The sequence below is a fragment of the Hyperoodon ampullatus genome (genome assembly GCF_949752795.1).
Source record: "Hyperoodon ampullatus genome assembly, chromosome: 15".
NCBI lineage: Eukaryota > Metazoa > Chordata > Mammalia > Artiodactyla > Ziphiidae > Hyperoodon > Hyperoodon ampullatus.
The window spans coordinates 42,151,898-42,178,651 of record NC_136928.1 but is presented as its reverse complement, the minus strand read 5'-3'; the positions used below and the strand labels follow the sequence as shown (position 1 = coordinate 42,178,651).

General features: G+C 46.1%; 1 protein-coding gene across 6 annotated transcripts in view; it reads left to right on the top strand.

Moving 5' to 3' along the window:
* Positions 1-9,273: 9,273 nt before the first annotated feature.
* Positions 9,274-26,754, top strand: part of CCDC85A (coiled-coil domain containing 85A) — a gene marked incomplete at both ends in the record, with an annotated part of 200,030 nt that continues 182,549 nt past the window's right edge. For all 6 annotated transcript variants that reach the window (XM_079721116.1, XM_079721115.1, XM_079721114.1 and 3 more), the window contains 2 exons: positions 9,274-9,543; positions 18,006-18,984. In XM_079721116.1, coding sequence (XP_079577242.1) covers positions 9,274-9,543; positions 18,006-18,984 — 1,249 coding nt within the window. The remainder of the gene's footprint in view (positions 9,544-18,005; positions 18,985-26,754) is intronic.

Sequence of the window (26,754 nt, the reverse complement as noted above, 5' to 3'; positions counted from 1 at the left end):
TTTACCTGACGTCTCTGCTTATCACAAATCCAATTCCAGCTCCCAAGGCTACACCCTGGGAGGGTCAGGAGGGAGTTTAGTGAGCTCTCCTTGGCTCCAGTGAGCTCACATCCTCCTTGATCAAATGAGACATCCAGGAAGGAAAGAGAGGTTAAGCCCTGTTTCCCTGGTCCCACCATCCTTAGATGTCATTGAGGCTTGAATAAGGGTTCATCATTGTCATTGAGGCTTGAATAAGGAATTCCTTAGCTTAGAGGAAATTGGTAGAAGCAGATCCCAGTCAACCCTTCAGAATCATCTTTATGGAATTTCCTCTAAGCTAAGGAATTCCTAAATGGAATTTCATCTAAGCTAAGGAATAGAATTTCCTCTAAGCTAAGGAATTCCTAAATTCTAAGGAATTTCCTCTAGTTCACCAAATGCCATTGGTTTAGGTCAGCCCTTCTCAAACTTTGAAGTTCTTATAAACTGCCTGGCGAGCTTGTCAAAAGGCAGATTCCCATTCAGTACTTGTGGAGTGGGTACAGAAATTCTGAATTCCTAGCAAGGTCTTTGGTGAAGGCAATGCTGCTGGTCCATGGACAATAGTAAAGGCCCAGAGTGAAGTTAATTTCTCAGGTACTTGATTCCTTTCCAGCTTTTTCTTTTGATGTCACCACTGTGTGGCTGTGGCCTCTGCTCCCTATTGCTCCCATTTCTGGCCTCATTCCCCATCTATTGCTAAGAGAGTATTTAAAGTTGGTCTCCTATCACTCAAGCCTGCGTAGAATTCACTTAGCCATCCTTAGGTGGTCTAGCTTCCGGTTCTTTTACAAGCCCCAAAAGATATATGTCACTTTCAGGTTCCAAGGAACTTGGAATGCATTTTCCAGAAAGTAGAATTCCTTGGCTGCCCTGAATATTCCCCCAGATTCCCACCATGGTGGTGGTCTTTGTCTTTCCATCTTGCTGGGGAGCGTTAACTCACGGTGTATAAGAGGTAACATTAGCCCTGAATCTTATTCATGGCTTTTTGTGGATAGACAAGGGTACATATGCAAATAGGATTCACAAGATACTCTCAGGCATCCCGAAGACCCAGAAATGAGTGTGTGAATTAGGTGGTTGCCATGACTCTCACTGAAAAGACAACAAATAAAAATTGTGTGAGGAGGCAGGCACGGGGCTCCCACATGCTGTTCTAATGATTGATCACATCAGAGTCAGCCAAGAAGCAGCCTTAGAATACACATTTCCAGGACCTCACCCCAGACCAAGTGAATCAGCATTCCGGTGTTGGGGGATTTGTACTGTTATAAAGCACAGAGTGATTAGAGGCTTGCTGTGCTGATGAGCAAGTATTTAACATCTGCAATTTATCCAGTTACTAAAAGAGTTCCTGAGTACGTGCCATGGGTCAGGCACAACATAAACACAATTCCTCCCTTCATGCCTTTCCCAGCTGAAAAATGGACAGTAAACAAACAAAATAGAAATAATTGCAAATGAAAAGTGTTATAAAGGAAACTAATAAGGCAATGAATCCACGATGAAGGAGTATGTCCTTTTGATGACCTGATTAGTGATGGTGTCTCTGGGGCAGTGACATTAAGGCTGCGACATGAAGGGGTAGGAATTACCAGCAGCACAGTGGTGCTGAGGCACAGAGCATCATATGCAAACATCTCCATGGGAAAGCACATGCCTTAGCAACTTCTGTAGACGCTACCAGACAAACCAAAGAAAACAAGTTACAACTCCCTTCCTTGCAAACTATTCTGCAATTAGGACTTCTTTACAAGTCCTAATTGGCAAATTAATATGGCAAAGGCATAAGGACTCTCTTTCTGTCACCTTCAGAGCCTGTTCTCATTCTTTGCTTGCTGGACTGCTGTTTCCAAAAATCTGGGTCTCACTGAATACACCACTGAAGACCCCTATTCCACTTCTTGAAGGCTGTATCTAAGGTTGGGGGCCCAGAGAGTCACCTGCAGAGTCTTCAAACTCCTCCTGTTTCTTATGGTGAAAATGATCATTAGGATGACACTCTACATTAACTGTGTGAGTCTGGCCTGAGCCTTGGACTCCTCATCTGTAAAATGGGATAAAATGCCTGTCCCATAGTTGATTCAATAAGATCCTGTGCCTCGTCCATGAGAGTTCTCCTCCAGTACAGTGTGACCACGGCACTTTGGAAGGTGCTGTTCTGAAAGGCAATGAGTGTACCTCAACTTTTGCTCCGTCGTTAATCGTTTTTAACTATATGGGGGCAATTATAAGCCAACATTCCAGGTGGTACTGATGCTGGCAGGAGACTGTCTGTCTGCCTAAGAGCAGACTTCCTAATCAAACTTGCACACCCTCGGGGCAGCTGATCTCTGTGTTAGGAGAAAAGCAATTTTATTGAGCAAATGTGTGAAGAGGCGTTTTCACTTGTGAGACTCTTAACTATGTCTGTGTCAGGCAGCTGAGCAAAGGGACTGAAAACTTTCTGATTGTGTGGGTGTGGGTCTGCTCTGGGACAGACGGGGGTGGGGGGGGGCCAGTCTGCTGGAGTCTGCCTCGCAGGTCAGACCTGGGAGGCAGTTCCTGCTTTTAGCACTTTCTTCCTTTTTTCTACTCCTGGGGTTACTGCTTCTCAAAGACACGTCAAGGGACTAGGGTGGGCAGGCGTTACAGTGGACCAATGGGCGTCTGGATGTTTGCGATCTGTCACTTCCCCAGATAGAGATCTCTTCTGGAGGAGGCCTTCCTTTCATGCTATTCCTGAGTGCACACCACAGTCTGGGCACCCTGAAGACTGCGCTTCAGATACATCTGAGCGACCTTTGCTGATGCTCCTACAACCAACACTTTACTTGCCAGGTGTGGTGGAGGGTTCATCAATGAATAGACATGTCCCTGCCTCAAAAAGAAAAAATCAATAGGTATCCAACTAGCTATAAAAGAAGACAGGCTGTGATAACTACAATAATACAGATAAAAAAGGAAGTGCTCTGTTATAATTGGTGCTGCATTCGTTTCCTATTGTGGCCTCAAATTTAGTGTCTTTAAACAACCGAAATTTATTCTCTCACAGGAAGCCAGGAACCTGAAATGAGTCTTAGGGACTGAAATCAAAGTATTGGAAGGGCTATGTTTCCTCCAGAGGCTCTAGGAAGAATCTGCTCCTTGACTCTTCCAGTTTCTAGTGGCTGCCAGCATTCCCTTACTTGTGGCCTCATCATTCCAGTCCTAGCTGGTGTGGTTATATAGCCCTCTCCTCTTCTGTGAAATCTGCCTCTGCCGCCCGCCTACAAGGATACATGTAATTGCATGTAGGGCCCCCTGGGATAAGCTAGGACCCTATCTCAAGATTCTTAATGTAATCCTATCTGCAAAGTCCTTTATTTCCATGTAAGGTAACATTCACAGGTTCCAGGGATTAGCACATGGATATCTTTTGGGGTGTCATTGTTCAGCCCACCACAGGTACCACTCTTTATTCCACTCCCTCCCCCCAACCAAATGGTCTACAGCTGTGCTGTCCAATTTGGAAGCCACTAGTCGCATGTGGCTATTGAGCACTTGAAACATGTCTGAGCTGAGATGTGCTGTAAAGGTAAAATACATGCTAGATTTTGAAAACTTACTACAAAAATGCAAAGCATCTCATTAATAATTGTTTATGTTGGTTCCCTGTTGAACTAATATTTTGGATATTTAGGGTAAATGAACTCTATTATTAAAATTAGTGTCACCTGTTTGTTTTCACTTTTAAAAGCAACTACTAGAAAATTTAAAATTGCATTTGTGGCTTGCATTTGTGGTTTGTACTGTATTTCTATTGGACCATGTTCTACACAATCTACAACAGCAATTTTCAAACTGCTGCACAGCAGAAGCATGTGGGGAGTTTAAAAAAAAAAACCAATGTGCACGCTGCACCCCAGACTTATTAAATCAGAAATCTCTAGGGAGAGGGCCAGGCATCAGCATGTTTTAAACACCCCAGGTCATTCCAGTATGTAACCAAGGCTGAGAATCTGTGGAGTAGAGACCCAGAGGAGGGTTAATAGTGAAAATAGCACTAAGGGTCCAGGAATTACCACAAATGGGTATGCCCATTTCCTTTACAAACGACAGAAAATAGGGGCTCCTTGAAGTACCCTGCTTTCACTGAGATGCACACCTCCCCCACCCACAGAGTGCAGCTGTGAGCCTGGAGGTGTGGGAGGACGGAGCAGCTGTTCCCTCCCCTGAGCCAGAAGACACTAGGGATCTCAACCCTGGGGGTCAGGCTGGCTGGACCTCTCTTCCTTTCGCTGGCAGTTTCTGCCCTAGTACTTGGTAGAACGAAGTGCAATAAAACATAGCAAGCTCCCACTCTGGCATCATCAGAGAATAAACCTGTCACCTGAGTGCATTTTGTAGCCATTTGAGATGAACTCATCAAAGCACCATATTACCCTACACTTAAACAATTTTGAAAAATTTTGAAAACTTTTCTAAACTGCAGATCACTCCTTTGACTTCTAAGATAGTAAATACCAAATAGTAATGAATATTTTAAAAGGAAGAGGCATTCCAAACCAAGGGGATAAAAAATTCTGAACAAAAGCCTCTAGCAAACTTGTTCCCTCCCTCCTTCCCTCCTTTCCTTATTGAGTGCGGACTCTAGGTAGGAAGCAGGCCTTGTCTTCACAGAGTTTAGGGGCTAATAGAGGGAGAAGACGTCAAAGTAAATGGGAGAGAAAACATATAGGGTCTATGACTGAAGACAAGACCTCTCTTTCCCTTTTGTCCCTTTCTTCCTTTCTTTATTACCGTGTGTGTGTGTGTGTGTGTGTGTGTACACACACGTATATGTGCTTATAGATGTATGTATCTGGTTACTTACAAAGATACATACAGAGCAAGGTAAAAAAGAAATGTGGAAATTTGGAGAAGGAAATTTGAAAGTAAAAAAATGATGGAAGTCAGAATTAGTCAAAAAATTATACTCCTTAAGTCTTGTCTAAGTAACTGAATGTGGGCCACAAGTTTGGATCTGACTTCCCAGCACCCAGTGCAAAGAGGAATACACATCAGTTGCATAATTCAGTCTTTGTAAGATTAAAACTAATGAGTTGGGCTTCCCTGGTGGCACAGTGGTTGAGAGTCCACCTGCCGATGCAGGAGATACGGGTTCGTGCCCCGGTCCGGGAAGATCCCACATGCCGCGGAGCGGCTGGGCCCATGAGCCGTGGCCGCTGAGCCTGCGCTGTGCTCTGCAGCGGGAGAGGCCACAACAGTGAGAGGCCCGCATACCACAAAACAAAAACAAAAACAAAAACAAAAAACTAATGAGTTGCCAAGAAACCTCATGGATTAGGGTGCAATGTCATGACAAGGCACTGTGGGATATACTCAGCAATGTCCTCAACAGCGTCTCCCATTGCACCGAGGAGTTCTGTAGGGCATGATGGGAGCCTGTAGGGTTTGGAGAAAACAGAAAAGACAGAATATTAAATTCTGGCTGGAGCTCAACTGTCTGCTAGGATTGAGCTGGGTTAGTCTGAGTCTGTACCTATAATTTTCTGTAGTTTGATGTTCTATTTTAAATGCTGAGCTAGGGGTATGCACTGGAGGTTATGGGAGTGGAGAGGGATACTCACTTCTGCCTCCACTGGAGAAGTGTGGGCTGATGCCAGGGACCTGGAGGAGATGTTGCCCATGGAAGGATACAGTGCGAGTTGTTCAGGGGAAAAAGGCGGGGAAGGCATTGAGAGAACAGCATCAGTGGGGCACAGAGATATAGAAAGCGCCCATAGGGAGCTACGGGCAGCTTGGCACTGGATAAGTATGAAATATGAGGCAACATAGGGTAGGGGGGAGGGCTGGAGAAGCAAGCAAGGGCAGACTGTGCCCGTCTTCTGTGCTCTGGTAAGGAATGTGGCTTTGCTCTGTGGAGAGATACTGAGATGCCACTGAAGGGATTTAGGCAGGGGAGTTGTATCTGCTATCTATAGCATTCATGCTGCACAATGAATCTCCCCGAAACTCAGTGGCCTAATAACAATCGCACATTCTTGCACACAGATCTGAGTCTGTGAGGGGAGGGTGGCCGTGCTTCAAGGTGGCCCTGTGTGAGGCCCAGACTGAAGCCAAAACAGCCACCCAAGGTTAGCTCTTTTCCCCGTGAAGTGTGGAAGTACAAGAGGGTGAGTTCTCACCAGAGAAGGGGTACACCCTCAGGTGCACCCACTCTCCGGTAGCAAAGCAAGTCCTGTGGCCAAGCATGATATCACCAAGAGAGGATAAACTCTGCCCCCCTCAGTGGGAGCTACTGCAAAGTTGCATGGCAGAGATGGTATGAATTATACAGGGAGGTTGTGAAGAATTATGAACAATGATTCAATCTACCTTAGGGGGGACGCAGCTGGCCTTGATTTTTTAGGTAGTTCACTTGGGCAGTTCTGTGGAAACCAAATTCGAGACAGGTGATACTGAAGTCAGATGGACCCGTGAGGATGGTCAGGTGAGACCTAGTGAGAATCTGGGTTGGACAGTTAGTGAGCTGTGATGGAACAGTTAGTTCAAAACAACAAATGAGGTAAAACCATCAGGACCTAATGACTTAGAGTCATTTATGGCTGGTTTTGAGCTACCTCCATTTACGGTATACAGAGCCCACTGCTAAGGTTTGCTTATGAAATTGTTAGTTGCCTATCCAATATTTGTTTTCTTATTTCTTATTAAAACAACTTTGATTTTACTTGTGGCATTGATATGCTTAACTTAAAAAAATTACCTAGCTTCACTTGAAGCTGCGAGGTGGTCAGATGGCAAACCCGGGCTATTAGGATATAAGTGAGATTCACTGGGTCATATTACCAGGAGAACTTGTGCCATTTGCTTCTACCTTCTTCCTGCCTCAAATGTAGATGGATGGCTGGAGCTCCATGTATAAGCAGATGCCCACAGTTCAAACTCTTTTTGTTCAAGGGTCAACAGTACTAGAGGATGCTGGGTGGGGGGGACCGTGGGTCAATGTGATGAGGCCATCTGTTTGCTAACTGGTACTTATTGAAGTTAGGCTTCTACCTCCCAGAGAGATATATCATCCCTGATGATCTATTATCCTTGGATCTAAGGATCATCATCCTTGATGATCACATTTCAAAGGGATGGCTCCCAGGTCCTTGAGAAAGAATTCCTGGGTGGTAAAACTGGTGAGAAGCTGGGAGATGATCGACAACTCAAGGGTGCAGAGAAAGAATTTACAATGGAAAGTTTTCTAAAGTAAATGTTCTATGTAAAGGGAGGTCAGGGACCTTTGGTCAGGAAGAAACCTGTCTGAAGTGTAGTCAAGCTGAGGGGAACTTGAAGGCCATCTAGGTCAGAGGGCAATACCACCTTGCAGGCTCTCCAGGAAGTCTGGTCTCAGAAGTCCTCAAGTGATCATTTCTTAACAGGTGGCAGCTTTTTCAGGGGACACACACTGACCAGCTGGTAAGGGTCTCTGACTTAGATTCTCATCCTACTGGATGGAGATGATTGCCTCTGCACTCTGGTTTTCTGAAGCCCCTTGGGGGCAAATCCCTGCAGTTTTCTGACCCTGTCTCCATCCTGGAGAGGAGAGGATTCACCTAAGTGACATGCCAGGACCAAATACATCCAGTTCTTCAGGCAAAAAAACATGTTTTCAGCTCAGAGATGATACCATGCGACTTCGTGTGAGAGTAGAACTGGGGAGGGGAAGGGACTCTTGTAGCCCAAAGTTAGTACTCAGGGACACAGAGTACCCCTTCCAGAAATTACCATCATAAACAGCCGAGGCAGTAATACAGGGCAGCCTGTGGCACAAAGGAAAATAAAAATCTCCTTGGCTGGCATTTCAGCTTGTCTAAGGGGCCGTGCTTTGCTCAGAGGGGAGATGACTGTGCTGACCTTAAAATCCAGGCTTTGGGAAGCAAGAGATGAAGGTTTTTGTTTTTCCCTTAATTAAGGCTTTGGTGTTTTTCAAATAAAAATAGAAAAGATTCAGAACCTCCCCTTAAGCTTCTTTACAAAGTCGTTGATTTTTAGAAAAGATAAAGGCCTTGGGTGAGGGTAGGGGTGGATGGTCCCTAAAGAGTATTGCCAGAAGCCTCTTTTTCCCCTTCTTAGAGTATAGGGGTTTTCTTAAACGTTCCTTCCCCAAAGCCCTCCCCCTTGCTTTTGCCATCGATCTCTTCTTCCATTCTCCAAAGTACAGTCAGACGGTTACCCTTCAGGTCCTGCTACCCATCTTTCCTGAACCCCAATTTCTCAAAATACCAGGTATCTTTCATTTTGCTCGCAGCTGTTTACCCTGCCCGGTGACGAGCCTGGCGTGCAGGGGGCGGAGGGAGCTGCTTCTGCCACACGGTGGCGCGCGCGAGCCTCCCAAAGACCGAGTGTCACAGCTTCTTATACTTCTCCCCCTCCCACCCCCCCACCCCCCACCCCCCACCCCGACCCGCGCCCCGGCGCTGAAGGAGCCGCGCCCACGGCCTTGCCCGGCGGGACAGCGCACATCGCGCTTCGGGATCCCCGGGCGGGCGAGCGGCTGCAGCAGCGTGCGGCCCGCGCGGGAGGTGCGGCCGGCTGCGGGCTGCCCCGGCTCCAGGCTCCTCCTCTTGCCGGTCCAGCCTTTAAACGCCCCCCACCCCCACCCCCCGCTCGGCGCTGCAAATCCTAGGCTTCCCCCAGCAGCCTGGGAGCGGCGGCGGGCGCAGCAAAGGCGGCAGGAGGAGCGCAGCCGGCCGGCCGCGCCAGTCCCTCGGGCAGTGGCGGCGGCGGCGGCGGCGCTGGATTAGCTCCCGAGGTGCCGCGGAGCCCGGCGCTCCCCGGCAGGGCTAGGAGAGGAGAGAAGCGGGGGCTGCAGCTGGTCAAGGGGGAGGAAAGTGAGCGTGTGTGAGTGCGTGTGTGCCAGAGTGTGGGGGGCGACAGGCTCGAATTAGGGCGGCAGAGAGGGCAGGGGAACCGGGGTGCGGTCCCCTAGGGTATCCCGCGGCGGCGCCAGCTTCACGGCGCCCCTCACCATGGACTTGAGCGGAGTTGGGATGTGCCTTGGCCGCAGCGCGCGGGTGGCTGCCCGGCCCTGGGGGTGCGCGCGCGCGCGCACAGGGATGGCGAGGTAGGATGACGGTCCAGCGCGACCCCTACCGCCCCAGCCCAGTGGCCCCCGGGCGGTGCAGCTGACTCGTTGGAGCGCACTGGGGTGTGGGCGGAGGCGGCCCTGCCGTGCCCGCGTCTTCGGCAGTTGCTTTGCCTCTTGCACCCACTCGCACCTGCCACCTCGCGGATACCATGTCGAAGGCGGCCGGAGGAGCATCGGCGGCGGCTGCGGCGGCGGAAAGTTGTCCCCCAACCTCTGCCGGCCCGTCTGCGGCCACTGCCGTGGAGGACCTGTCCAAAGTGTCGGACGAGGAGCTGCTGCAGTGGAGCAAGGAGGAGCTGATCCGCTGCCTGCGGCGCGCGGAGGCGGAGAAGGTGAGCGCAATGCTGGACCACAGCAACCTCATCCGCGAGGTCAACCGCCGCCTGCAGCTGCACCTCGGCGAGATCCGCGGGCTCAAGGTGAGCGCCGGGCTCGGCGGGGCGGGGAGCCGGGCGCCCTGGGAAGGTGGGACCAGGCAAACTTTCCCCCCTTCCGTCAACATGTGATCCTCCCCATTCTCCCTGTCAGCATCCCCTGCTCCCCTTCTCCAGCCCTTTGGAAACTTTTCCAAACTTTGTATAAGTTTGGTTCCCTCCTCTTTCCCCTATGGGGCGCACTAGCGTCGAGCTCGTGGTCCTCCGTGGCCGGAGGAGCGGGCGCCAAGGATGCTGAAAGGCTGGGAGGGGAGCGATGGATACACGGAACCTTTAATTTCCCAGGAAGCCGGGAAAATCAGTGCTTTGGGGAGCCGGGTTACGGCCAGGCAGGGGAAAAAACGAGCGAAGGAGCGAGTCCAGAGCATCTTTGCCCTTGGGGATCGGGGATACGATATGGCTGCTCTGGCGCCACGACTTCTCCGTGGGGCAGAGGGTGAGGAAAGGGCGCCGATGCAGGGGCTGGCGGGGCGCCCAGGGTGAAGCCGCGGCGCCACTCTCGGAACTGGGCTATGTCGCATGGTGCAGAGGAGCTTACCTCTTCTTTCACGTTCTGTTTTCTACCTGCTCCGATGCTTTCCTTTTCCTCGAGTTCGGCTGACGTCGTCTGGGGTGGCCTAACCGCCCCATTTACCCCCAATTTGATTATAATTTCGTCTAGCTGGGGGGGAAGGGCCGAGGGACTCAGTTTAGGAAGCACAGGGTTTTGATAGTGTACCCTAAGTGCCATCCAGGCATGCTTTCCTTTGGAGCCAGTCCTCCCGCTTTGCTCTTAGGGGAAAAAAAAAGAACAAAAGAAAAACAAAACAATAAAACCCCAACCCCCCACCAACTTTCTTTTCCCCTTGGAGTGTTCTGAGTGTGCCAGCAATGTGCCAGCCCGGCTGGCTGCAGCAGTTGGGTGGCGGGGAACCGCCCTGCCCGAGTGTACCGCAAACTTCCTCTCCTCACCGCTTGCACTGGTGCCTCCTGGTATGCCTTCCTCTCATTGTTCTTCTTTTGTTTATAGGAAGCCAGACACAAACGAAATCGCTGCAGGGACCTCGGGGAGCAAATTCCCGCAGGCACATGCTGTTCTTGTCCCCTTTCCACTCCCACCCCACTTCTCAGGCAGTAGACACTTTCTTAATTGCCTCAGCGGCTCCAGCCCTCGGATTCTCGGGCAAAGGGGAGTGGGAGGGGGAGAACTGCTAGATGCTCACCTGGGTGCTGGGCCCAGTGCAGGTGGAGAAGGCCCTCCCCCGAGGCTCCAGTTGACTGTCATATATAGTCCCTAGAGTGGATACAGTTAGGAGGATCTCTTAGAAAAATCCCAAGCCTTACTCTCTCCTTTCGCTTAATTCGTTACTAACGGACTATTAAGTACCAGACTCTTGGATTAGAGGCAGGACGGTGTAGGGGGAAGATCGTCTCAGAGGTGGGTCTGCATCTAGAATCCTCATTTGGCCAGGAGGGTGAGCCTGGGTAATTTCTCAGAGCCTTATTTTACTCATCAATAAAATGCAAATCATAATAACCACCTCCTAGGGGGGGTGTGACAATAAATTATGATAATTTAGGTGAAGCTTTAATTCTGGACTTGACTGCCAAAAATGGTAGTTATTGTCACCAGGAGATGATGCGTAAATGTACGTAAAGCCAGGCATCTCCTGGATCTGGGTTTCCATGGCAAAGCTGGACACAAGTATCGTTCGTAACCCTCCAATTTAATCTTCTTTCATGGCTTGAGCTATAATGCAACTTGGAAGAGTTTGTAATTAATTTCCTAGAGATTTTGATAGTATGGAGCATTGACATAAGAGCTTAGAAATACTTGGAAGTTCTTTTAGGTTGTGTGTGAGTGGTGTCGAGGAGGGGAGGACCGGGTCTTCATTCCAGTAACCTCATAAGTACCTATCAGGCCAGTTAAGAGCGGTTACACCTCAAGTAGGAGTCTCCTTGTGGTCTAGATTCATGACCTGGCATTAAAAGACTTTCCAGTCCACTTCCTTTTCAAGTTTAGAAATGATGGGGATTGGTTACTTTCTGATGCAGCCCTTACTCCTCATTCCCATCATCCTGGGGCAGCCACATGGTGGCCCCTCCTAAGCCTCTGGCCAACTCTGAGGGGCAAGGCTTCTTCCTTCCCTTCCTCATCGTGGCTCAGAGCTTCCCTAGACACCATAGTGACCCGTAAATGTGGTTGACTGAATAAGTGATAGTACATTTCATTTTATTTTTTTATTAATTTTTATTAGGGTATAGTTGCTTTACAATGTTGTGTTAGTTTCTACTGCACAGCCAAATGGATCAGCCATACGTATACATATATCCCCTCCCTTTTGGATTTCCCTCCCATTTAGGACACCACAGTGCATTAAGTAGAGTTTCCTGTGCTATACAGTATGTTCCCATCAGTTGTCTATTTTATACATAGTATCAATAATGAGACTTAGAGAACAAATGTATGGATACCAAGGGGGAAAAGGAAAGGGGTGGGGTGGGAGGAAATGGGAGATAACGATAGTACACTTTAAATTTATTTTCATTTAATTGGAAGGAAGGGATTTTCTTTCTTTCTTTCTTTCTTTTTTTTTTTTTTTTGCCTCTGTTGGTTTGGGACTCTCAGCTGAAGACTGTAAATTTAGGGTAATTAAGGCCATAACTCTTTCTTATGCCTCTTTCTGTGAGCTTCCTTTGAAATTGCATCTAAATATTTTCAAGGCTTCTAGGTGGTACTGTGGCTGTAGACATTGGGGGATGGGAGCATCATTCTTTTCCTCTGAGGGGCCTGTGACTCTGTCCAAGCACTGGCTGACTTGTTTGTGTTTAAACATTTAGGAGGTAGGGTAGGAAAGAGAAAGGTTTTGGAGTCTGACAATTTGGGTAGCTTGGGCAAATAACCTTTTTGAGCCTCCATTTTCTCATCTGCTAAATGGGGATATTATTTCCACATGAGGTGTGAAGAGTAAATGATACATAGATGAAGAAACCCCAGTGAGGTTAAATAGCTTTCTTAAGGTCACACAGATATGAAGTGTCCCAAATAAGCTGATTTTTTCTTTTGACTAGTTGACATTCTCTGATTAGAATGTGTCATCCTAAAAGGGGTTGGAGAAAGGAGATTCCAGTTAGGGTGCTGCTGTTGAAAGGGATGGATTCCTGAGAACCATGTTCGTGCACTTCTGAGCATATACCAACACTCTGACTGCTCTGGCCTGGAATTTTCGGGGGGGGGGCGGGAATTGGGGGCAATTCAATCTCTATAGATTTTTTATCTGCAGCACATTAATTTTCTTCCTTGCTCCCCAGCACACCAATTCCCCATCCTGCAATGATGGAAAAATAACAAATTAAAACAATTCTTTCACCACAGTTATAGTACTTGAGAATCTTATGTATGAAATTTGGGATGATATGAATTTTGAGTGATTATGGATTTAATCTTTTAAAAGCCCCCTTTAGACAGATGGGTAACATCTAGTAGCCTGCTGCAATGTTAAAAAGACAGTTTTGAAAAAGATGGCCCAAGTCTTAAAGTGATAGATTTGAAAAAACTAGCTCACAAGGTTATTATCAAGCTGGTTGCTTAGCTGTTCATTAGAAGGCAGAGGAAATAGCTCAGAATTGGAGAGTAAATAATATTTGCAAGAATAATAATGGAAAAAAAGGAGCTGTGATAAAACTGAATGGGCCAATACACGCCCCTTCTACCCCAACTAGAGTTTTGAGAAGTACAGTTGACACTTGAACAACACAGGTTTGAACTGCACAGGACAACTTTTACAGGGATATTTTCACTACTAAATACTGCAGTGCTACTATCTGCTGTTGGTTGAATCCATGCTTGTGGATCTGGTGTACGGAGGGCCAACTATAAGTTACATGGCTTTTCAACTTGGCCAAGTGTCAGCACCCCTAACCCCCAGTTTGCTCAGGGGTCAACTGTATATATTTCACTCCATTTGGGAAGGAGCCCATGGTGGCACAAGTCCTATTTACTTCCCAGTTCTGGAGAAAACAGGAATAGTTGTAGGATACTCAAAGGGGCATATTTTCACATGGAAATTCAGTTAGATGAAGAAGAACATGACGAACTTCCTATGAAATGGGAGGATTAAGCTAAATGTGGAAGAATTTTTGAAGCTGAGAATGATTTTTCTTTTAACATCTTTATTGGAGTATAATTGCTTTACAATGGTGTGTTAGTTTCTGCTGTATAACAAAGTGAATCAGCTATATGCATACGTATATTCCCATTTCTCTTCCCTCTTGTGTCTCCCTCCCACCCTCCCTATCCCACCCCTCTAGGTGGACACAAAGCACGGAGCTGATCTCCCTGTGCTATGCAGCTCCTTCCCACTAGCTATCTATTTTACATTTGGTAGTGTATATATGTCCCTGCCACTCTCTCACTTCGTCCCAGCTTACCCTTCCCCCTCCCCGTGTCCTCAAGTCCATTCTCTACATCTGCATTTTTATTCCTGTCCTGCCCTTAGGTTCTTCAGAACCTTTTTTTTTTTTAATTCCATATATATGTGTTAGCACACGGTATTTGTTTTTCTCTTTCTGACTTCACTCTGTATGATGGATTCTAGGTCCATCCACCTCACTACAAATAACTCCATTTCTTTTTATGGCTGAGTAATATTCCATTGTATATATGTGCCACATCTTCATTATCCATTCATCTGTTGATGGACAGTTAGGTTGCTTCCATGTCCTGGCTATTGTGCTGCAGTGAACATTGTGGTACATGACTCTTTTTGAATTATGGTTTTCTCAGGGTATATGCCCAGTAGTGGGATTGCTGGGTCATATGATAGCTCCATTTTTAGTTTTTTAAGGAACCTCCATACCGTTCTCCATAGTGGCTATATCAATTTACATTCCCACCAACAGTGCAAGAGGGTTCCCTTTTCCCCACACCCTCTCCAGCATTTATTGTTTGTAGATTTTTTGATGATGGCCATTCTGACCAGTGTGAGGTGATACCTCATTGTAGTTTTGATTTGCATTTCTGTAATGATTAGTGATGTTGAGCATTCTTTCATGTGTTTGTTGGCAATCTGTATGTCTTCTTTGGAGAAATGTCTATTTAGGTCTTCTGCCCATTTTTGGATTGGGTTGTTTGTTTTTTTGATATTGAGCTGCATGAGCTATGAAGCTGAGGATGATTAATTTTGTTTAGCATTATTTTCTTGGAATATCCACAGCTTCTGATTTCCCATAAAGCACCAGTGTCAAGGAATAATTTATTCTCTTATTACTACAGACTCCAACACAGCAGGGCTAGCTGAAAACAATAAAAAGAAATCTTTTCTCAGTAGCTAGCGCTGTATCCTGTTTTGGCCATAGGCCTAGGGCTTTAAAGAGCTGGTCAGTCCATAAACACATATTAAGCATTCATTGTATGCAACACACCAAGTCAAGTGTGTCAAATATGCAAAGAAAGACATTGGAATGGACTCTGCCCTCCAGAAGCTAAGGTATCTACATTAGAAAAGAAAGAAAGAAAAAAAAGATGCCCAATGAGTGCTCTAGAGAGTGTGTCTTACAGGCATTGAGCAGTGAATGGGATAGTTACTTTAGTCATTCATTCAAGCCTGGCGCTGCTGCACACCAGATGCTGTTCTAGGGCTGGTGGAGTCTTATCAGAGCAATCTGTCCTCTTAGGTAAGTCCGTAGAAGGCAGAAGATAGTATTTTCTAGTTGGAAAGTTAGACCTAATCAGGGTTCAAAATAGCTGGTTAGAGGGAGCTAAAGGTAGAAAGACAGGAAGAAAGCCTTGTAGGCCTGGCCCAAGGGTTTATTCATTTTCCTTGGCAAAGAGGAGGCAATGGGGGTTTAGGGGCAGGAGAGACACTACCTGCAGGGAGAGTTTTTGAAGATCAGTCTGGCCAGAGAGAGCTTGGATTGGAGTGAGCAAGGGAAGGTAGGGGCTGGGGTAGACCAAGGCAGGGAGGCCCGCTGGAGGCTGTTGGAAACATCCCGGCCTGAGGTCAGAGAGTGGCACTGAGAAGCAAAAGGACTAGATGGGCATTAGACACAAGAATTGGTGATGCTAAGAGTTAGAATTGAGTTGAAAACTAAGCTGCACAGAGCCTCTTTCTCCTCAGGCCTTGAGAATCACTCCCACGTGAGGCCTCATGACTCCCAGGAGATGCCAGGCATGGTTGGCAGCTGTTTTATGGTTTATTTCCTAGTCAATATCAGGGGGAAGTGTTGGAATCAACCCGAGTTTGGGAGAATCACGTCCCCTCTCTGAGTACCTCTAGGTCTGGATTGGATGACAGTCACAAGACCAGAGATTTTCAGGCTTTGTGGAGTAGGGGAAATCTTAGGTAGCTGTCCCCTTTTCACCCCCCACCAAACTATGGTGCTTCAAGAAACAGCTACCCCCTGACTAAGTGGGGATTTCACAGTTAATTCTGAATTCCTTGGTTTCAGGTATCTACAGTAGGGGTGCTGCGTTCTGGATGCACAGAGGTGAACAGAAGAGACGGGTCTCCATTCTCATGACTCTGGTCTAGTGAGGATGGAGACTTGACTGATAGTCAGACTCAACCATATGTGATTAGAAGTTGTAATGCAACAGGGGGGAAGTTGAAGGGCCCCTCGCAGAGCATAGAAGGGGACGTCCTTTAGATTAGTGGTCAGGGTTGGCTTCTATGGGGAAGTGCCATAAAGTGAGAAACAAAGATTGTGTAGAGGCTGGGGGGAGCATTCTGAGTGAAAGAGGGGAAGGGCTTGTCCCTTGGGCCCTGAGACCAGGCCAGCATGGGTGGGGCTCTGTGCATGATGGGGAGGGATGGTCTCACCTTGTCCACTGCCACCATGGGTAGCAGCCACCATCATCTCCCTCTACCTGGACTAATCTTGTAGCCTCCTACCTGGTCTTCCAGCTTCCACCTTATCCTGTCTCTCTCTCTCTCTTCCAGTCACCTGCCTCCTTCCATCCCCCAGCCGTCTATTTTCTGCACAGAATTATGGTGCAGAATGAATCACATCATGTCAGTCCTCTATCCTCAGCTTGGCAACAATCCAAAGTCTTCCTGTGGCTGGCAAGGCCTTCATGTGGCTGAGGAGGCCCACATTATCTACCTAGCCCTGGTGCCCACCCACCTCCCAGACCTCCTTCCCAGCTCTGCCCCACCCTTGCTCACTCTGCTTTAGGCCCACCGGCCTTGCTGCAACTTGAGCCACATTTGTCTCGGGGCTTTTACACTTGCCTTTCTCTCTGCCTGGGATCATCTTCCAGCAAATGTTTGCACCTTTATTTCACCCAGGTCTTTGCTCAAATGTTTTCTTTCTCTGCAGAGGTGCCTTCTCTTAAAAGATAGTATTTTTTAGCCTGCTTTAGTCTTTTTCCCAGCACTTTTCACTCTATGACTTTATGTTCTATACTTGCTTTTTTGCTAGTCTTCCCTACCAGAATGAGAGCCATAGCATGGCAAGGGCTTTGCTGCATCCACTGATCTGTCCCTAGCACCTGGACAGGGACCTGGCACATAATAGATGCTTACTAAATATTCATGAATGAATCACCGTTCATGCTGGAGAAGTAGGCCACTTAAGAGGATTGGGGGCCTTTTGAGACTTAAAGGATTTTGCACTTTATCCTAAGGGCAGTGAGACCCTTTCAAGGGTTTGAAGCATGGGAGTGACAAGGTAAATTTCGGAGGTAGAGTTCAGGAGACGTGTTTGGCTCGGAACTGGGAGGTGAGAGAGAAGGAGGTGCCAGGCATAACCGCAGGTTCTTAGAAAAGGCGACAGGATGGGTGGAGGTGGCATTTGCTGAGAGGTGCTATTTGGGCGGGGTGGGGGGGGAGTTTGAATATCACACAAGAACCTGAGTTCCAAGTGAGCCGCCTGGGAGCCGTGCAGGGAGTATGGCAAGTAGGGTTGGATGGGCAGGACTGAAACGCCACCAGAGGACAGTCACACTGCTCGCTCATGCAGGGGTTGGGGCTGCTTCTCCGGGTCGTGGGCTGAACACCTAGGCAGTGTTAGTCGTTTGCACTGACGAAAGGCCTGTTGCCTCAGAGCTTGTAAGCCTTTCATAGATCACAAGCAGCCATCTTTCTTCCTTGAAGGTGGGGCAGGGAGCCTACTGACTTCCTGTTAATGAACTGGCTGCTCCCTAAAGACTGACTGGATGACCTTGGACAAGTGAAGCTTTGCGAGGTCCCGTTTCCCCGTCTGTAAAAGAACCATAATATCCCCTGAGGGTTTGGTGAGAAGTAGATGAGATAATGCAAGTAAAGCGTGGGGCAGGGAGCAGAATCAATACCCATTATTGTTATTTTTTGGACAGCTACACATCTTTAGCTTCCTCTCACCTTCTCCCTCCCTCCCCTATCATCACAGAGGATTCACCCATTCCAGGCTCCCTGGCTCCCAGAAGTCTGAGCCTGGTGTCGCCTCCCACGCATACCTGGCTTGAGTGGCTGTGTGTCTCTTTTCAGGATATTAACCAGAAACTCCAGGAGGACAACCAGGAACTGAGGGACCTCTGCTGTTTCCTGGATGATGACCGGCAGAAGGGCAAGAGGGTGTCCCGGGAGTGGCAGAGACTGGGCCGCTACACGGCGGGGGTGATGCACAAGGAAGTGGCCTTATACCTGCAGAAGCTGAAGGAGCTGGAGGTGAAGCAGGAGGAGGTGGTGAAGGAGAACATGGAACTCAAGGAGCTCTGCGTGCTGCTGGACGAGGAGAAGGGCGCGGGCTGCGCGGGCAGCCGCTGCTCCATCGACAGCCAGGCCAGCCTCTGCCAGCTCGCCGCCACCACCACGGCGCCCTACGTGCGGGACGTGGGCGACGGCAGCAGCACTTCCAGCACAGGCAGCACTGACAGCCCGGACCACAAGCATCACGCGAGCGGCGGCAGCCCGGAGCACCTGCAGAAGCCCCGGGCCGAGGGCAGCCCGGAGCATTCCAAGCACAGGAGCACCAGCCCTGAGCATCTCCAGAAGCCCAGGGCCTCCGCGACCCCGGATCACCCCAAAGCCCTCAAAGGACACAGCCCCGAGCACCACAAACCCTTGTGCAAGGGCAGCCCCGAACAGCAAAGGCACCCGCAAGCGGGGAGCAGCCCCGAAACGCTGCCCAAGCACGTGCTGAGCGGGAGCCCGGAGCACTTACAGAAGCACAGGCCCGGGGGCAGCCCCGAGCACTCCAGGCACAGCGGAGGGAGCCCCGAGCATCTTCAGAAACACGCCCTCGGCGGGAGCCTGGAGCAGCTACCCAGAGCCCGGGGAACCAGCCCGGAGCACCTCAAACAGCATTACGGCGGGAGCCCCGATCACAAACACGTGGGCGGAGGCGGAGGCGGAGGCGGCGGCAGCGGCAGCGGCAGCGGCGGTGGCAGCAGGGAGGGCACCCTCCGAAGGCAGGCGCAAGAGGATCTGTCACCCCATCACCGGAATATCTACAGTGGCATGAACGGTGGGTCAGTACGTGCTGGGGAACTGCTTTGCTGGGGCCCCTGGGTAGAGACTTATGAATGATGCAGGGCTTTGCGGCCATGTCAGAAACTGCAGGCGCTGGCGCGGAGGCGGGCTGGGGAGAGGAACACACGTTTGCCCCCAAATCATGATGTGTGTTTCTCCCCCTCCATTTGTTCTAGTTTATGCAGTTACCAGGTAGCCTGGAGAATATTGGGGAGGAGGGGGCAGGGGAAGGAGAGGAACGATAATTCCGTGGGACCCTGAGTAGTCGGGGTGAGATTTGTGGGCATTGAAGATAAAAATAGAACCAATTTAAGATTTCTTTATCTTGAACATTTTCCTGCTTGTGTGCAGTTTCCTACAAGGGCTCTCTTGGAACAGGTGACCAAAGGTTTTTGAGTCCAGCTAACAGCTTATGTGCAGAAAGAAATGAGTATTTATTATGAAAAACAATAACATTAAAAAAGAACTAGGGTGTCCTTAAACAGGCTTGATGCTGGGTTGCCTGAATGCCTGTAAATATGCCTTACTTTTCCTTGAGGATGTTTCCCATTGTGTTGGGGGCCTTAGCATGAATCTGTGACTTTCCTTTGCATCTGAAATGCATCAGATGATTTCTTTCCCTTTTTAAAAATATCTTTATTGGAGTATAATTGCTTTACAATGGTGTGTTAGTTTCTGCTGTATAACAAAGTGAACCAGCTATATATATACATATATCCCCATATCCCCTCCCTCTTGCGTCTCCCTCCCACCCTCCCTATCCCACCCCTCTAGGTGGTCACAAAGCACCAAGCTGATCTCCCTGTGCTATGTAGCTGCTTCCCAGTAGCTATCTATTTTACATTTGGTAGTGTATATATGTCAGTGCTTGAGTAGCATGCTTTTTTACGTGGCGAGTCATCTTTCTGGTTGTTTAAATATTCCCCTTTAAAATGTACAGATGTGTTTGGACACTCCTTTGGTTTCCAAAGTGCAACATCCACTGCATTGGCTGAGGCAGCTCTACACCGTTTGGAAGAGGTTTACTTTTCTGCATCTTTGTTATGAAACCACTTGCAACTCAAGAGAGGAAAAAAAAAACTTAAAAGAATTGTGAGGGTCTTTTTTTTTTTTTTATGTTACCTGTGGCCGAGTTAGAACTAAAACGATTGGTTTTATGAAGTGGGGTTTCTGCATCCAAAATATCTGAGGTTTTTCACTTTATTTGAAAGCTGCTCCAGAGGCTATGGTGCTTTTACTTTGTTGATTGCACCCTTCCCTCACTCTTCCCAGGAGATGCTGCCCTGATTGCTGTGGGCAGCCTCCGCTGTGCAGTTCTCACAAGAGATGAAAGTCATTTAAAAAGATATTTTGGTTGTGTTACTATCACAAGATGTGTCATTGGCCATGAAACTTGTCTTCAGGGGGTAATGTGTTAACGGGAAGGTAAAGTTAATGACTTTTCCACTTCTTGATTACTTTTTAATGAGCATGAGAAGTAAATGTGGGCACTATTTTGAGGAAACTTTTTATCTCGAACCAAAATAAAGATTACTTAAGGGCAGGTGGTTCACTTACAAAACGGTTCTTCTCCTTACTAGAAGGCTTATTTAAATAAAGAACTTCTCTAATGTGTGATTTAACTTATAAGAAGGGATTTTAGGTGAAATTTTTAAGCAATTCTTTGTATAAAGTAAGGTCTATCTCTAGATAGGGATGGCGTTAATCACTGAATTTTATTGCCTGGGTTCAGATAAATTTCATGGTCAGGCAAATGGTTTTTTAAAATTTAACAATTGTATTCAGTTAAAAATTTGATGTAACATAGATGCATTATTTAGAATGACACTGCAGTTTAATTCTTGTGTTTACTTCGGGTTTTCTCATTCTTAAGTGACAGATCTTCTGACAGTTGATATCCTCACCAAAGTGTATTTGTAGCCCATTTGCATTGCATTTTTATTTCAATAATTAATTGGAAAATGAAGAGGCACGATGAGATGTTTATGGATCATCAGCCTATAAACGTGGGCACTGGTAGCTTGTATTTATCCTGCTGTTACAAATTAATTTTTGATATGGATAGTGAGACATGATTTTTTCATATTTTTAAATCCCCACACACTTTGGTTGAATTATTGTCTTATAAACAGATAGGAACCAGCAGCAAGGTAAATCCCAAACTGCAAATTTGCTGAGTCATTTACAGAATCCTTCTATGTGGGGTTGGTGTGAGAGGTGAGTGTTTTGGATGAGCCCTTGAATGTTTCTGCATTAACAAAAAGCAGGTGAAAGTAGTGAGGGGTTGTCTTGTGCGTTTTGGGAGGTGTAGCAGCATCCCGGGCTCTACCCATAAGCAACCCCCAGTTATGACAATTAAAAATGTCTCCAGATGCTACCAAATGTTCCTGGGGGTGCGGAGTGGGCAAAATTGACTCTGATTCAAAATCACTGCTCTAGAGCAGTGTTTTTCAGTTTGGCTGCAGGCTAAAATCACTGGGCTGACTTTGAAAAAACACTGCTGCCTGGATCCCACACTCAGATGCACATTGAATTGGTCTGGCTCTGGGCCTGGGCACGTTGTAAAAAGAACCCTTCAGGTGATTCTAATGAGCAGACCAGGTGGAAACCATTGGCCGAGGTGCGTGGTTGTTGCATAAGATGGGCTGGTGTGAGTGAAGCTCTCAAACACCCAAGCTTCCTCGGAAGAAGAAAGTTCCTCCTTTCCTTTGCTGAACTCCAGGACTGAGAAGGACTGACACCATCAGGTACTGGAAAACATCACCCCTCTCAACCCCAGACCAAGGCTATCTGATAATGTACTTCTTCAGGGGTATGGGTTGAAAATTTGAGTTTTTGGTGGGTGGGATTATTAAGTTAATTCGGGGAAACTCTGGCATATGAGTCATATAAGACTACCTTTTCAAGCCTTCACATTCCGATGGACAAAGAAGCACAGGGGTTTCTAACCTATTTCCAGTGGATGCTCATGGTGCATGTAGATCACGGGGCACCTCCAATCCTAACGAATATTTCCCACAAGAGAACCTGCATTTCAGATCTCTCAGTTTATAGGTTTTACCTTGAGTTTTAAGACGGCTTGTTATTCTCTGTTAATGAGTAAATGAAAGACGCTGATAACACAAAAATGGCCTTGTCTGCTAGGGGTGAGATATCCTATGTGTGGAAGAGCCCAGCAGAGTTTCTCTGAAGCAAGGCTGTCTGTGAATTAAGTAGTGGTGCACTACGGCATGAGTGATTGCTCTCATAAATCTTTTATTTTGCTTAGAGAAAGGCAGACCCTCACTTATGAATGAATTTGGACAATAGAAATTGAATGTCTCTTGGGAGAAAAATGTCAGCAGTTAACAGTTATGGAAATACTACAGAACTGATTTTAACTGAGGTCCTCTGAGTATATTTTCTGTTGTGTGAGCTGACACGTAGATGGTTAAAGAACTAGATAATAGTTGTTGGTCTTCAAGCTTCAGTATGGTAATTTGGTAGCCTTATATTCACTTTGATAGGACATCAATTTTAAGACATTTTGGAAAAAACAATCGATTACTATACCTGTTTGTGCAAAACATGTTGCATTCATCATAAGAATACATTTTGATTTAATGACATAGATTGCTTAATATTGAAAATATAGTTTGAGATATTGCAAAATATCTGAGAGGTGAACTATTATTGGAAAACCTAGATGGCTTAGAAGGGTAATTTCTAGTAGAATGTAAGGTTTTCAACTGCACTGGCAATAATAGCACAAAGCTATAAACATTCTTTAAATCTAGGGGACCATTTTAATCTTCTAAGGAGATTATCTCTATTATCTATATGCTGTGTGTGTATATATATATTTCAATAACTTTAATATTGCATGTGAACAATGCCAACTATTCAGTTGATTCTGTTTAGCAAACAAATCTTCAAATGCATCGGAATTCAGTCACATAAGCCAGTTGATGCTGTGAAGCCAGAGGAATCCCATTAAGCTAATTATGGTTGTGCCCTTTAGACCCAGTTGAAATCAATTAAACATTTGTATTTTGGGATCCATTGCAACTTTTCAGAAGATGCACGTAATAGAAAAAATACCACTGAGTTAGTAATGCCTTTATCTTTTCAACTGAAATAATTCAGAAAAAGCCTAACTTAGAACAGAATTATGGTAAGTATTCCATTTCGTCAGATAACTCATTTTCACAAGTGTCAAGTGAGTACAGAAGCGGTGATTTGCTCTAAGCCTCTACGTTTACTCATAGTAATGATAGATTATTCTGGAGGCATCAGTGTAGTCAAGCTCCACTGCTCAGAAATAAGAATGTGAAGCCAAACTTTGCAAAAGCTTGAAAAAAAGTTTTACTTGTATAGCACCATGGGGCCAGGGTATGCTGCAGTTTATGGCCCTAGGCTCTAAAATTTCTCATTTTAACCACTCTGATGTTTAGAAACTCTGAAGCTAGATAGAACTGTGAGTCCCTACATTAAATGGCCCCAGATGGCTATTCTTTTTTTTTTTTTTTTTTTTTTTTTCAGTATCTACTTTTAATAGATTTTCAGTCACTTCTAGTACCAGCATGCTTCAGCAATATTCCTTGCTGCCCTCACCTGGCCTGGTTTTAACATCATTTCCTCATTGTTTCTAAACTCTACTCTGCTCTTTCTAATGGATAATCTAATGTGATAATCCATTTCCCTTGGGAAAATGGATAAGCACACTGATGAGAACTGTTGAAAATAAGAGTAAGTGACCTTGAAGTATCCTTCTATGAGTAAAGTATATGAGCTTTAGTGCACGGCACATGTGTCATGCATTTATCAGTTATTTGGGCTGAAAAAGTTTTTGCTTGTTTTCTGGGTCTTGACTATATCTCAGATAATTAAAGTATTTCTGTAATACAGGTGTCCCCTGCTTTTCAAAAGTTTGCTTTACCAAAGACCTACCTTTGTACCTGTTTTCACTAACTGAAAGAAATCTAAAGCGGATTTTCAATTTTATGAAAAAGGTGAAAAGCAAAAAATAGCATTCAGCATTTGTTTTGCACTGAGCCCCTGTAGTACCCCGAGCAGTGAGAGTGGCACCGCCAAGCTCCTTCCCCGGGAACCACACTTAGCTTCAGGCCACCGTAGCTTTAAACTGTCTATGAGCATCTGTGCTTTATCTCGATTTCCTTTGTGCATCTGTTAGCAAGATGTGTCCTAAGGTAATTGCTGCTTCACTTTATCCCATTTCGGCTTACGAAAGGTTTCATAGGAACGCTCTCCTTCCGGTGCACTGGGGAACCTGTGTAACAACTCAGCTATTTTTGCTCCTTGGGTACTTTGGAACAATCAGGTTGGCCTTAATACTACTTTAATGCATAATGTTTATGGTAAGCTTTGTGTACATTTGAAGAAAAATACGTATTTTTGAATTTGATTCTGGGAGATATTAAGAATAGTTTCATTTTCTGAAATGGGCTGATTTTCAAGAGTTCTAGGAAATTACAGATTCAGCATCAAGAGTAGGCCATGGGGCACTTGAGAATACAGACGTGAAATCTCAGCTCTAGTTTATACATCTCTAATCTGCAAAAGAGTGAGGTTCAAGTTACTGCTGCTCCTGACATAAATTGCCTTCTCTTTAGAGTGCCATTCAAGAGTTACCAATAGAAAGAGTGGCTGCTCTTTCTGAGACCAGAGATTCTTCAACAGCAGAGAAGCAGAAGAGGTGTTTAGAAATGACAAAATGGCAGAGGAATAGTAGCTTGCTTTATCATCTTTATAAAGGCAATACTAGTTTGTCCTTAAGACAGTGACTGGGTTATTCACACACAGTTGAGTCCTTTACAGTTCTCATGTAACAAAGAGTTAAATGTATTATAGAGCTACTGTACTTGAATCATTATGGAAGGGTACAAAAAGTCTTGGGATTTGGTCTTGGCCCTGGATTGAAATTAGGCACATATTCAATTACAGATAAATGAAAACTTCAGGAATGATATTTTAGTTTTTTCCTTCTTCAGATCCTTAGTTATTTAGTCCTTCTGTGGGCTTTTCTATGAGACAGGATATGTTATGGAGAAAGGTTGGGTTGGGTGATTGCTCTAAATCTGTATTTCAGTTATTTGCTTCTCTCTCTCATGAACTGAGTGTTCTTGTATGCATATTTCATCAATCATTAAATGCATTGAAGACATTGAATGACTTTTTTCCTTTCTATTTCAGCTACATAAAGCAAAGTGAATCCTTACATTTAAAAATCTTACAGACAAAATATTTATAGCCCCATTTTTTGCCTACTGCTATGGTTGAGGGATAGAATGTTCTGGTTACCTTTTGATGACCAGAAATTCAAAGGCAGTCTCTGATGCTTCCTGAGTGAGTTGGTTTTTCTAGTCAGGTACATTCATTCTTGATTATAAAGAAAGGTCTTCTGAAAGGTCTTCTCATCTTTCTTCCAATTATTGAGGGGTCTTTTGGCTTTTAGGGGCAACCCCTGATTTGGATGATGTGCAGCTACAGCTTCCTGAGTGTCCATAATTGCTAGTTGTTTCCAAAATGTTAAAAAGCATGAATTGCATTTGGGTGCATTTGGGGGCATAGATACATGAGTATGTATATATTTATTTTATTTGGTTAATTGAGAATGTCTATTTTAACACTAAGAAATGAGGGCACTTTCAATCATAACACTTGGAGCTGTAAAGTCCTCTACATTTTATGCACTTCAACCTTCCCATTTTCTGATTGAGAAAATTGACTTCCAGAGATGTTCAGTGAATTACCCAAGGCCAATTGCCAGTTAGTAGAGGACTAGAGTCCCGCTGACTCCCAGGGCAAGGTGTCATTTTTATAAAGAAGATATTTAATCTTCCAGACTTTGAAGGCACTTGATGTAGGGATAATGTTAACAATAAAGACCCTAAATGGAATAGGGACCCAGCCTTCCCCCATTCCTGTTGGAAATTCCAGAAAACCAGCGACCTGCAATGATGAGTGAGACAAGGTGCATGTCAGTAGACTCGGGCTTAGAGAGGTTCCAGAGGAGACCTGGAGGTACAGGAGGGGAGCTGGGATCTGTTGCCTCTGAGTCTCTCATTCGGTTAGACGGGGTACACTTGTTCACAGCTGGATGATCAAGTCTGGAGATGTACTCTTAGTGGAAGGAGTATTCCTGCTCTCGGCCTGAGAGGCCAACAGCCTTCCTGCCCTTCTTCCTCCCACACGGACTCTCCCCACCCCAAGGCCACATTCCTCCAGATAAACAGCCTTGTGACCATGGGTTGACCTTATTCGCATTCTCACACATCCACTTGTCTTCATAGCCAAAAGGTTCTGTCTGGAGAAGTGTCAGCTTCTGGAGCACAAGAAACAGAAGGAAAGACCAGGAGCAAGGGGATGTGCCAGATGGCAACACCAACTGCTCTCAAGGAGTTGTGTTTTTTTAATAACTCAGCTTACTGCAAACAAAACTAATTAAGCCCGTTATTCTGATTTATGCTACTATAGGCAGAAGTAAAGTACACTTACATTACACTTTTGATGGCATTTAAAAGGTCAGAATATCTGAGTTGCAAATTTCTGTTCCAAGCAGCCTGGTCTGTTGAACCACTCTTGAGAATTCAAATTAACCACGCTCGTGAATTCAGCATCTTTTCGATTTTCCTAGACAGCAAGTGCCAGTTCACCCATTCACCTAAACAGAGTAATAAGACCCTGAAAGACAAGTCATTTAGTCATATCTGCCGATGATGGATTCCATGTGACTCACAGGAAAGTGAGGTAAGAGTCAACTTAC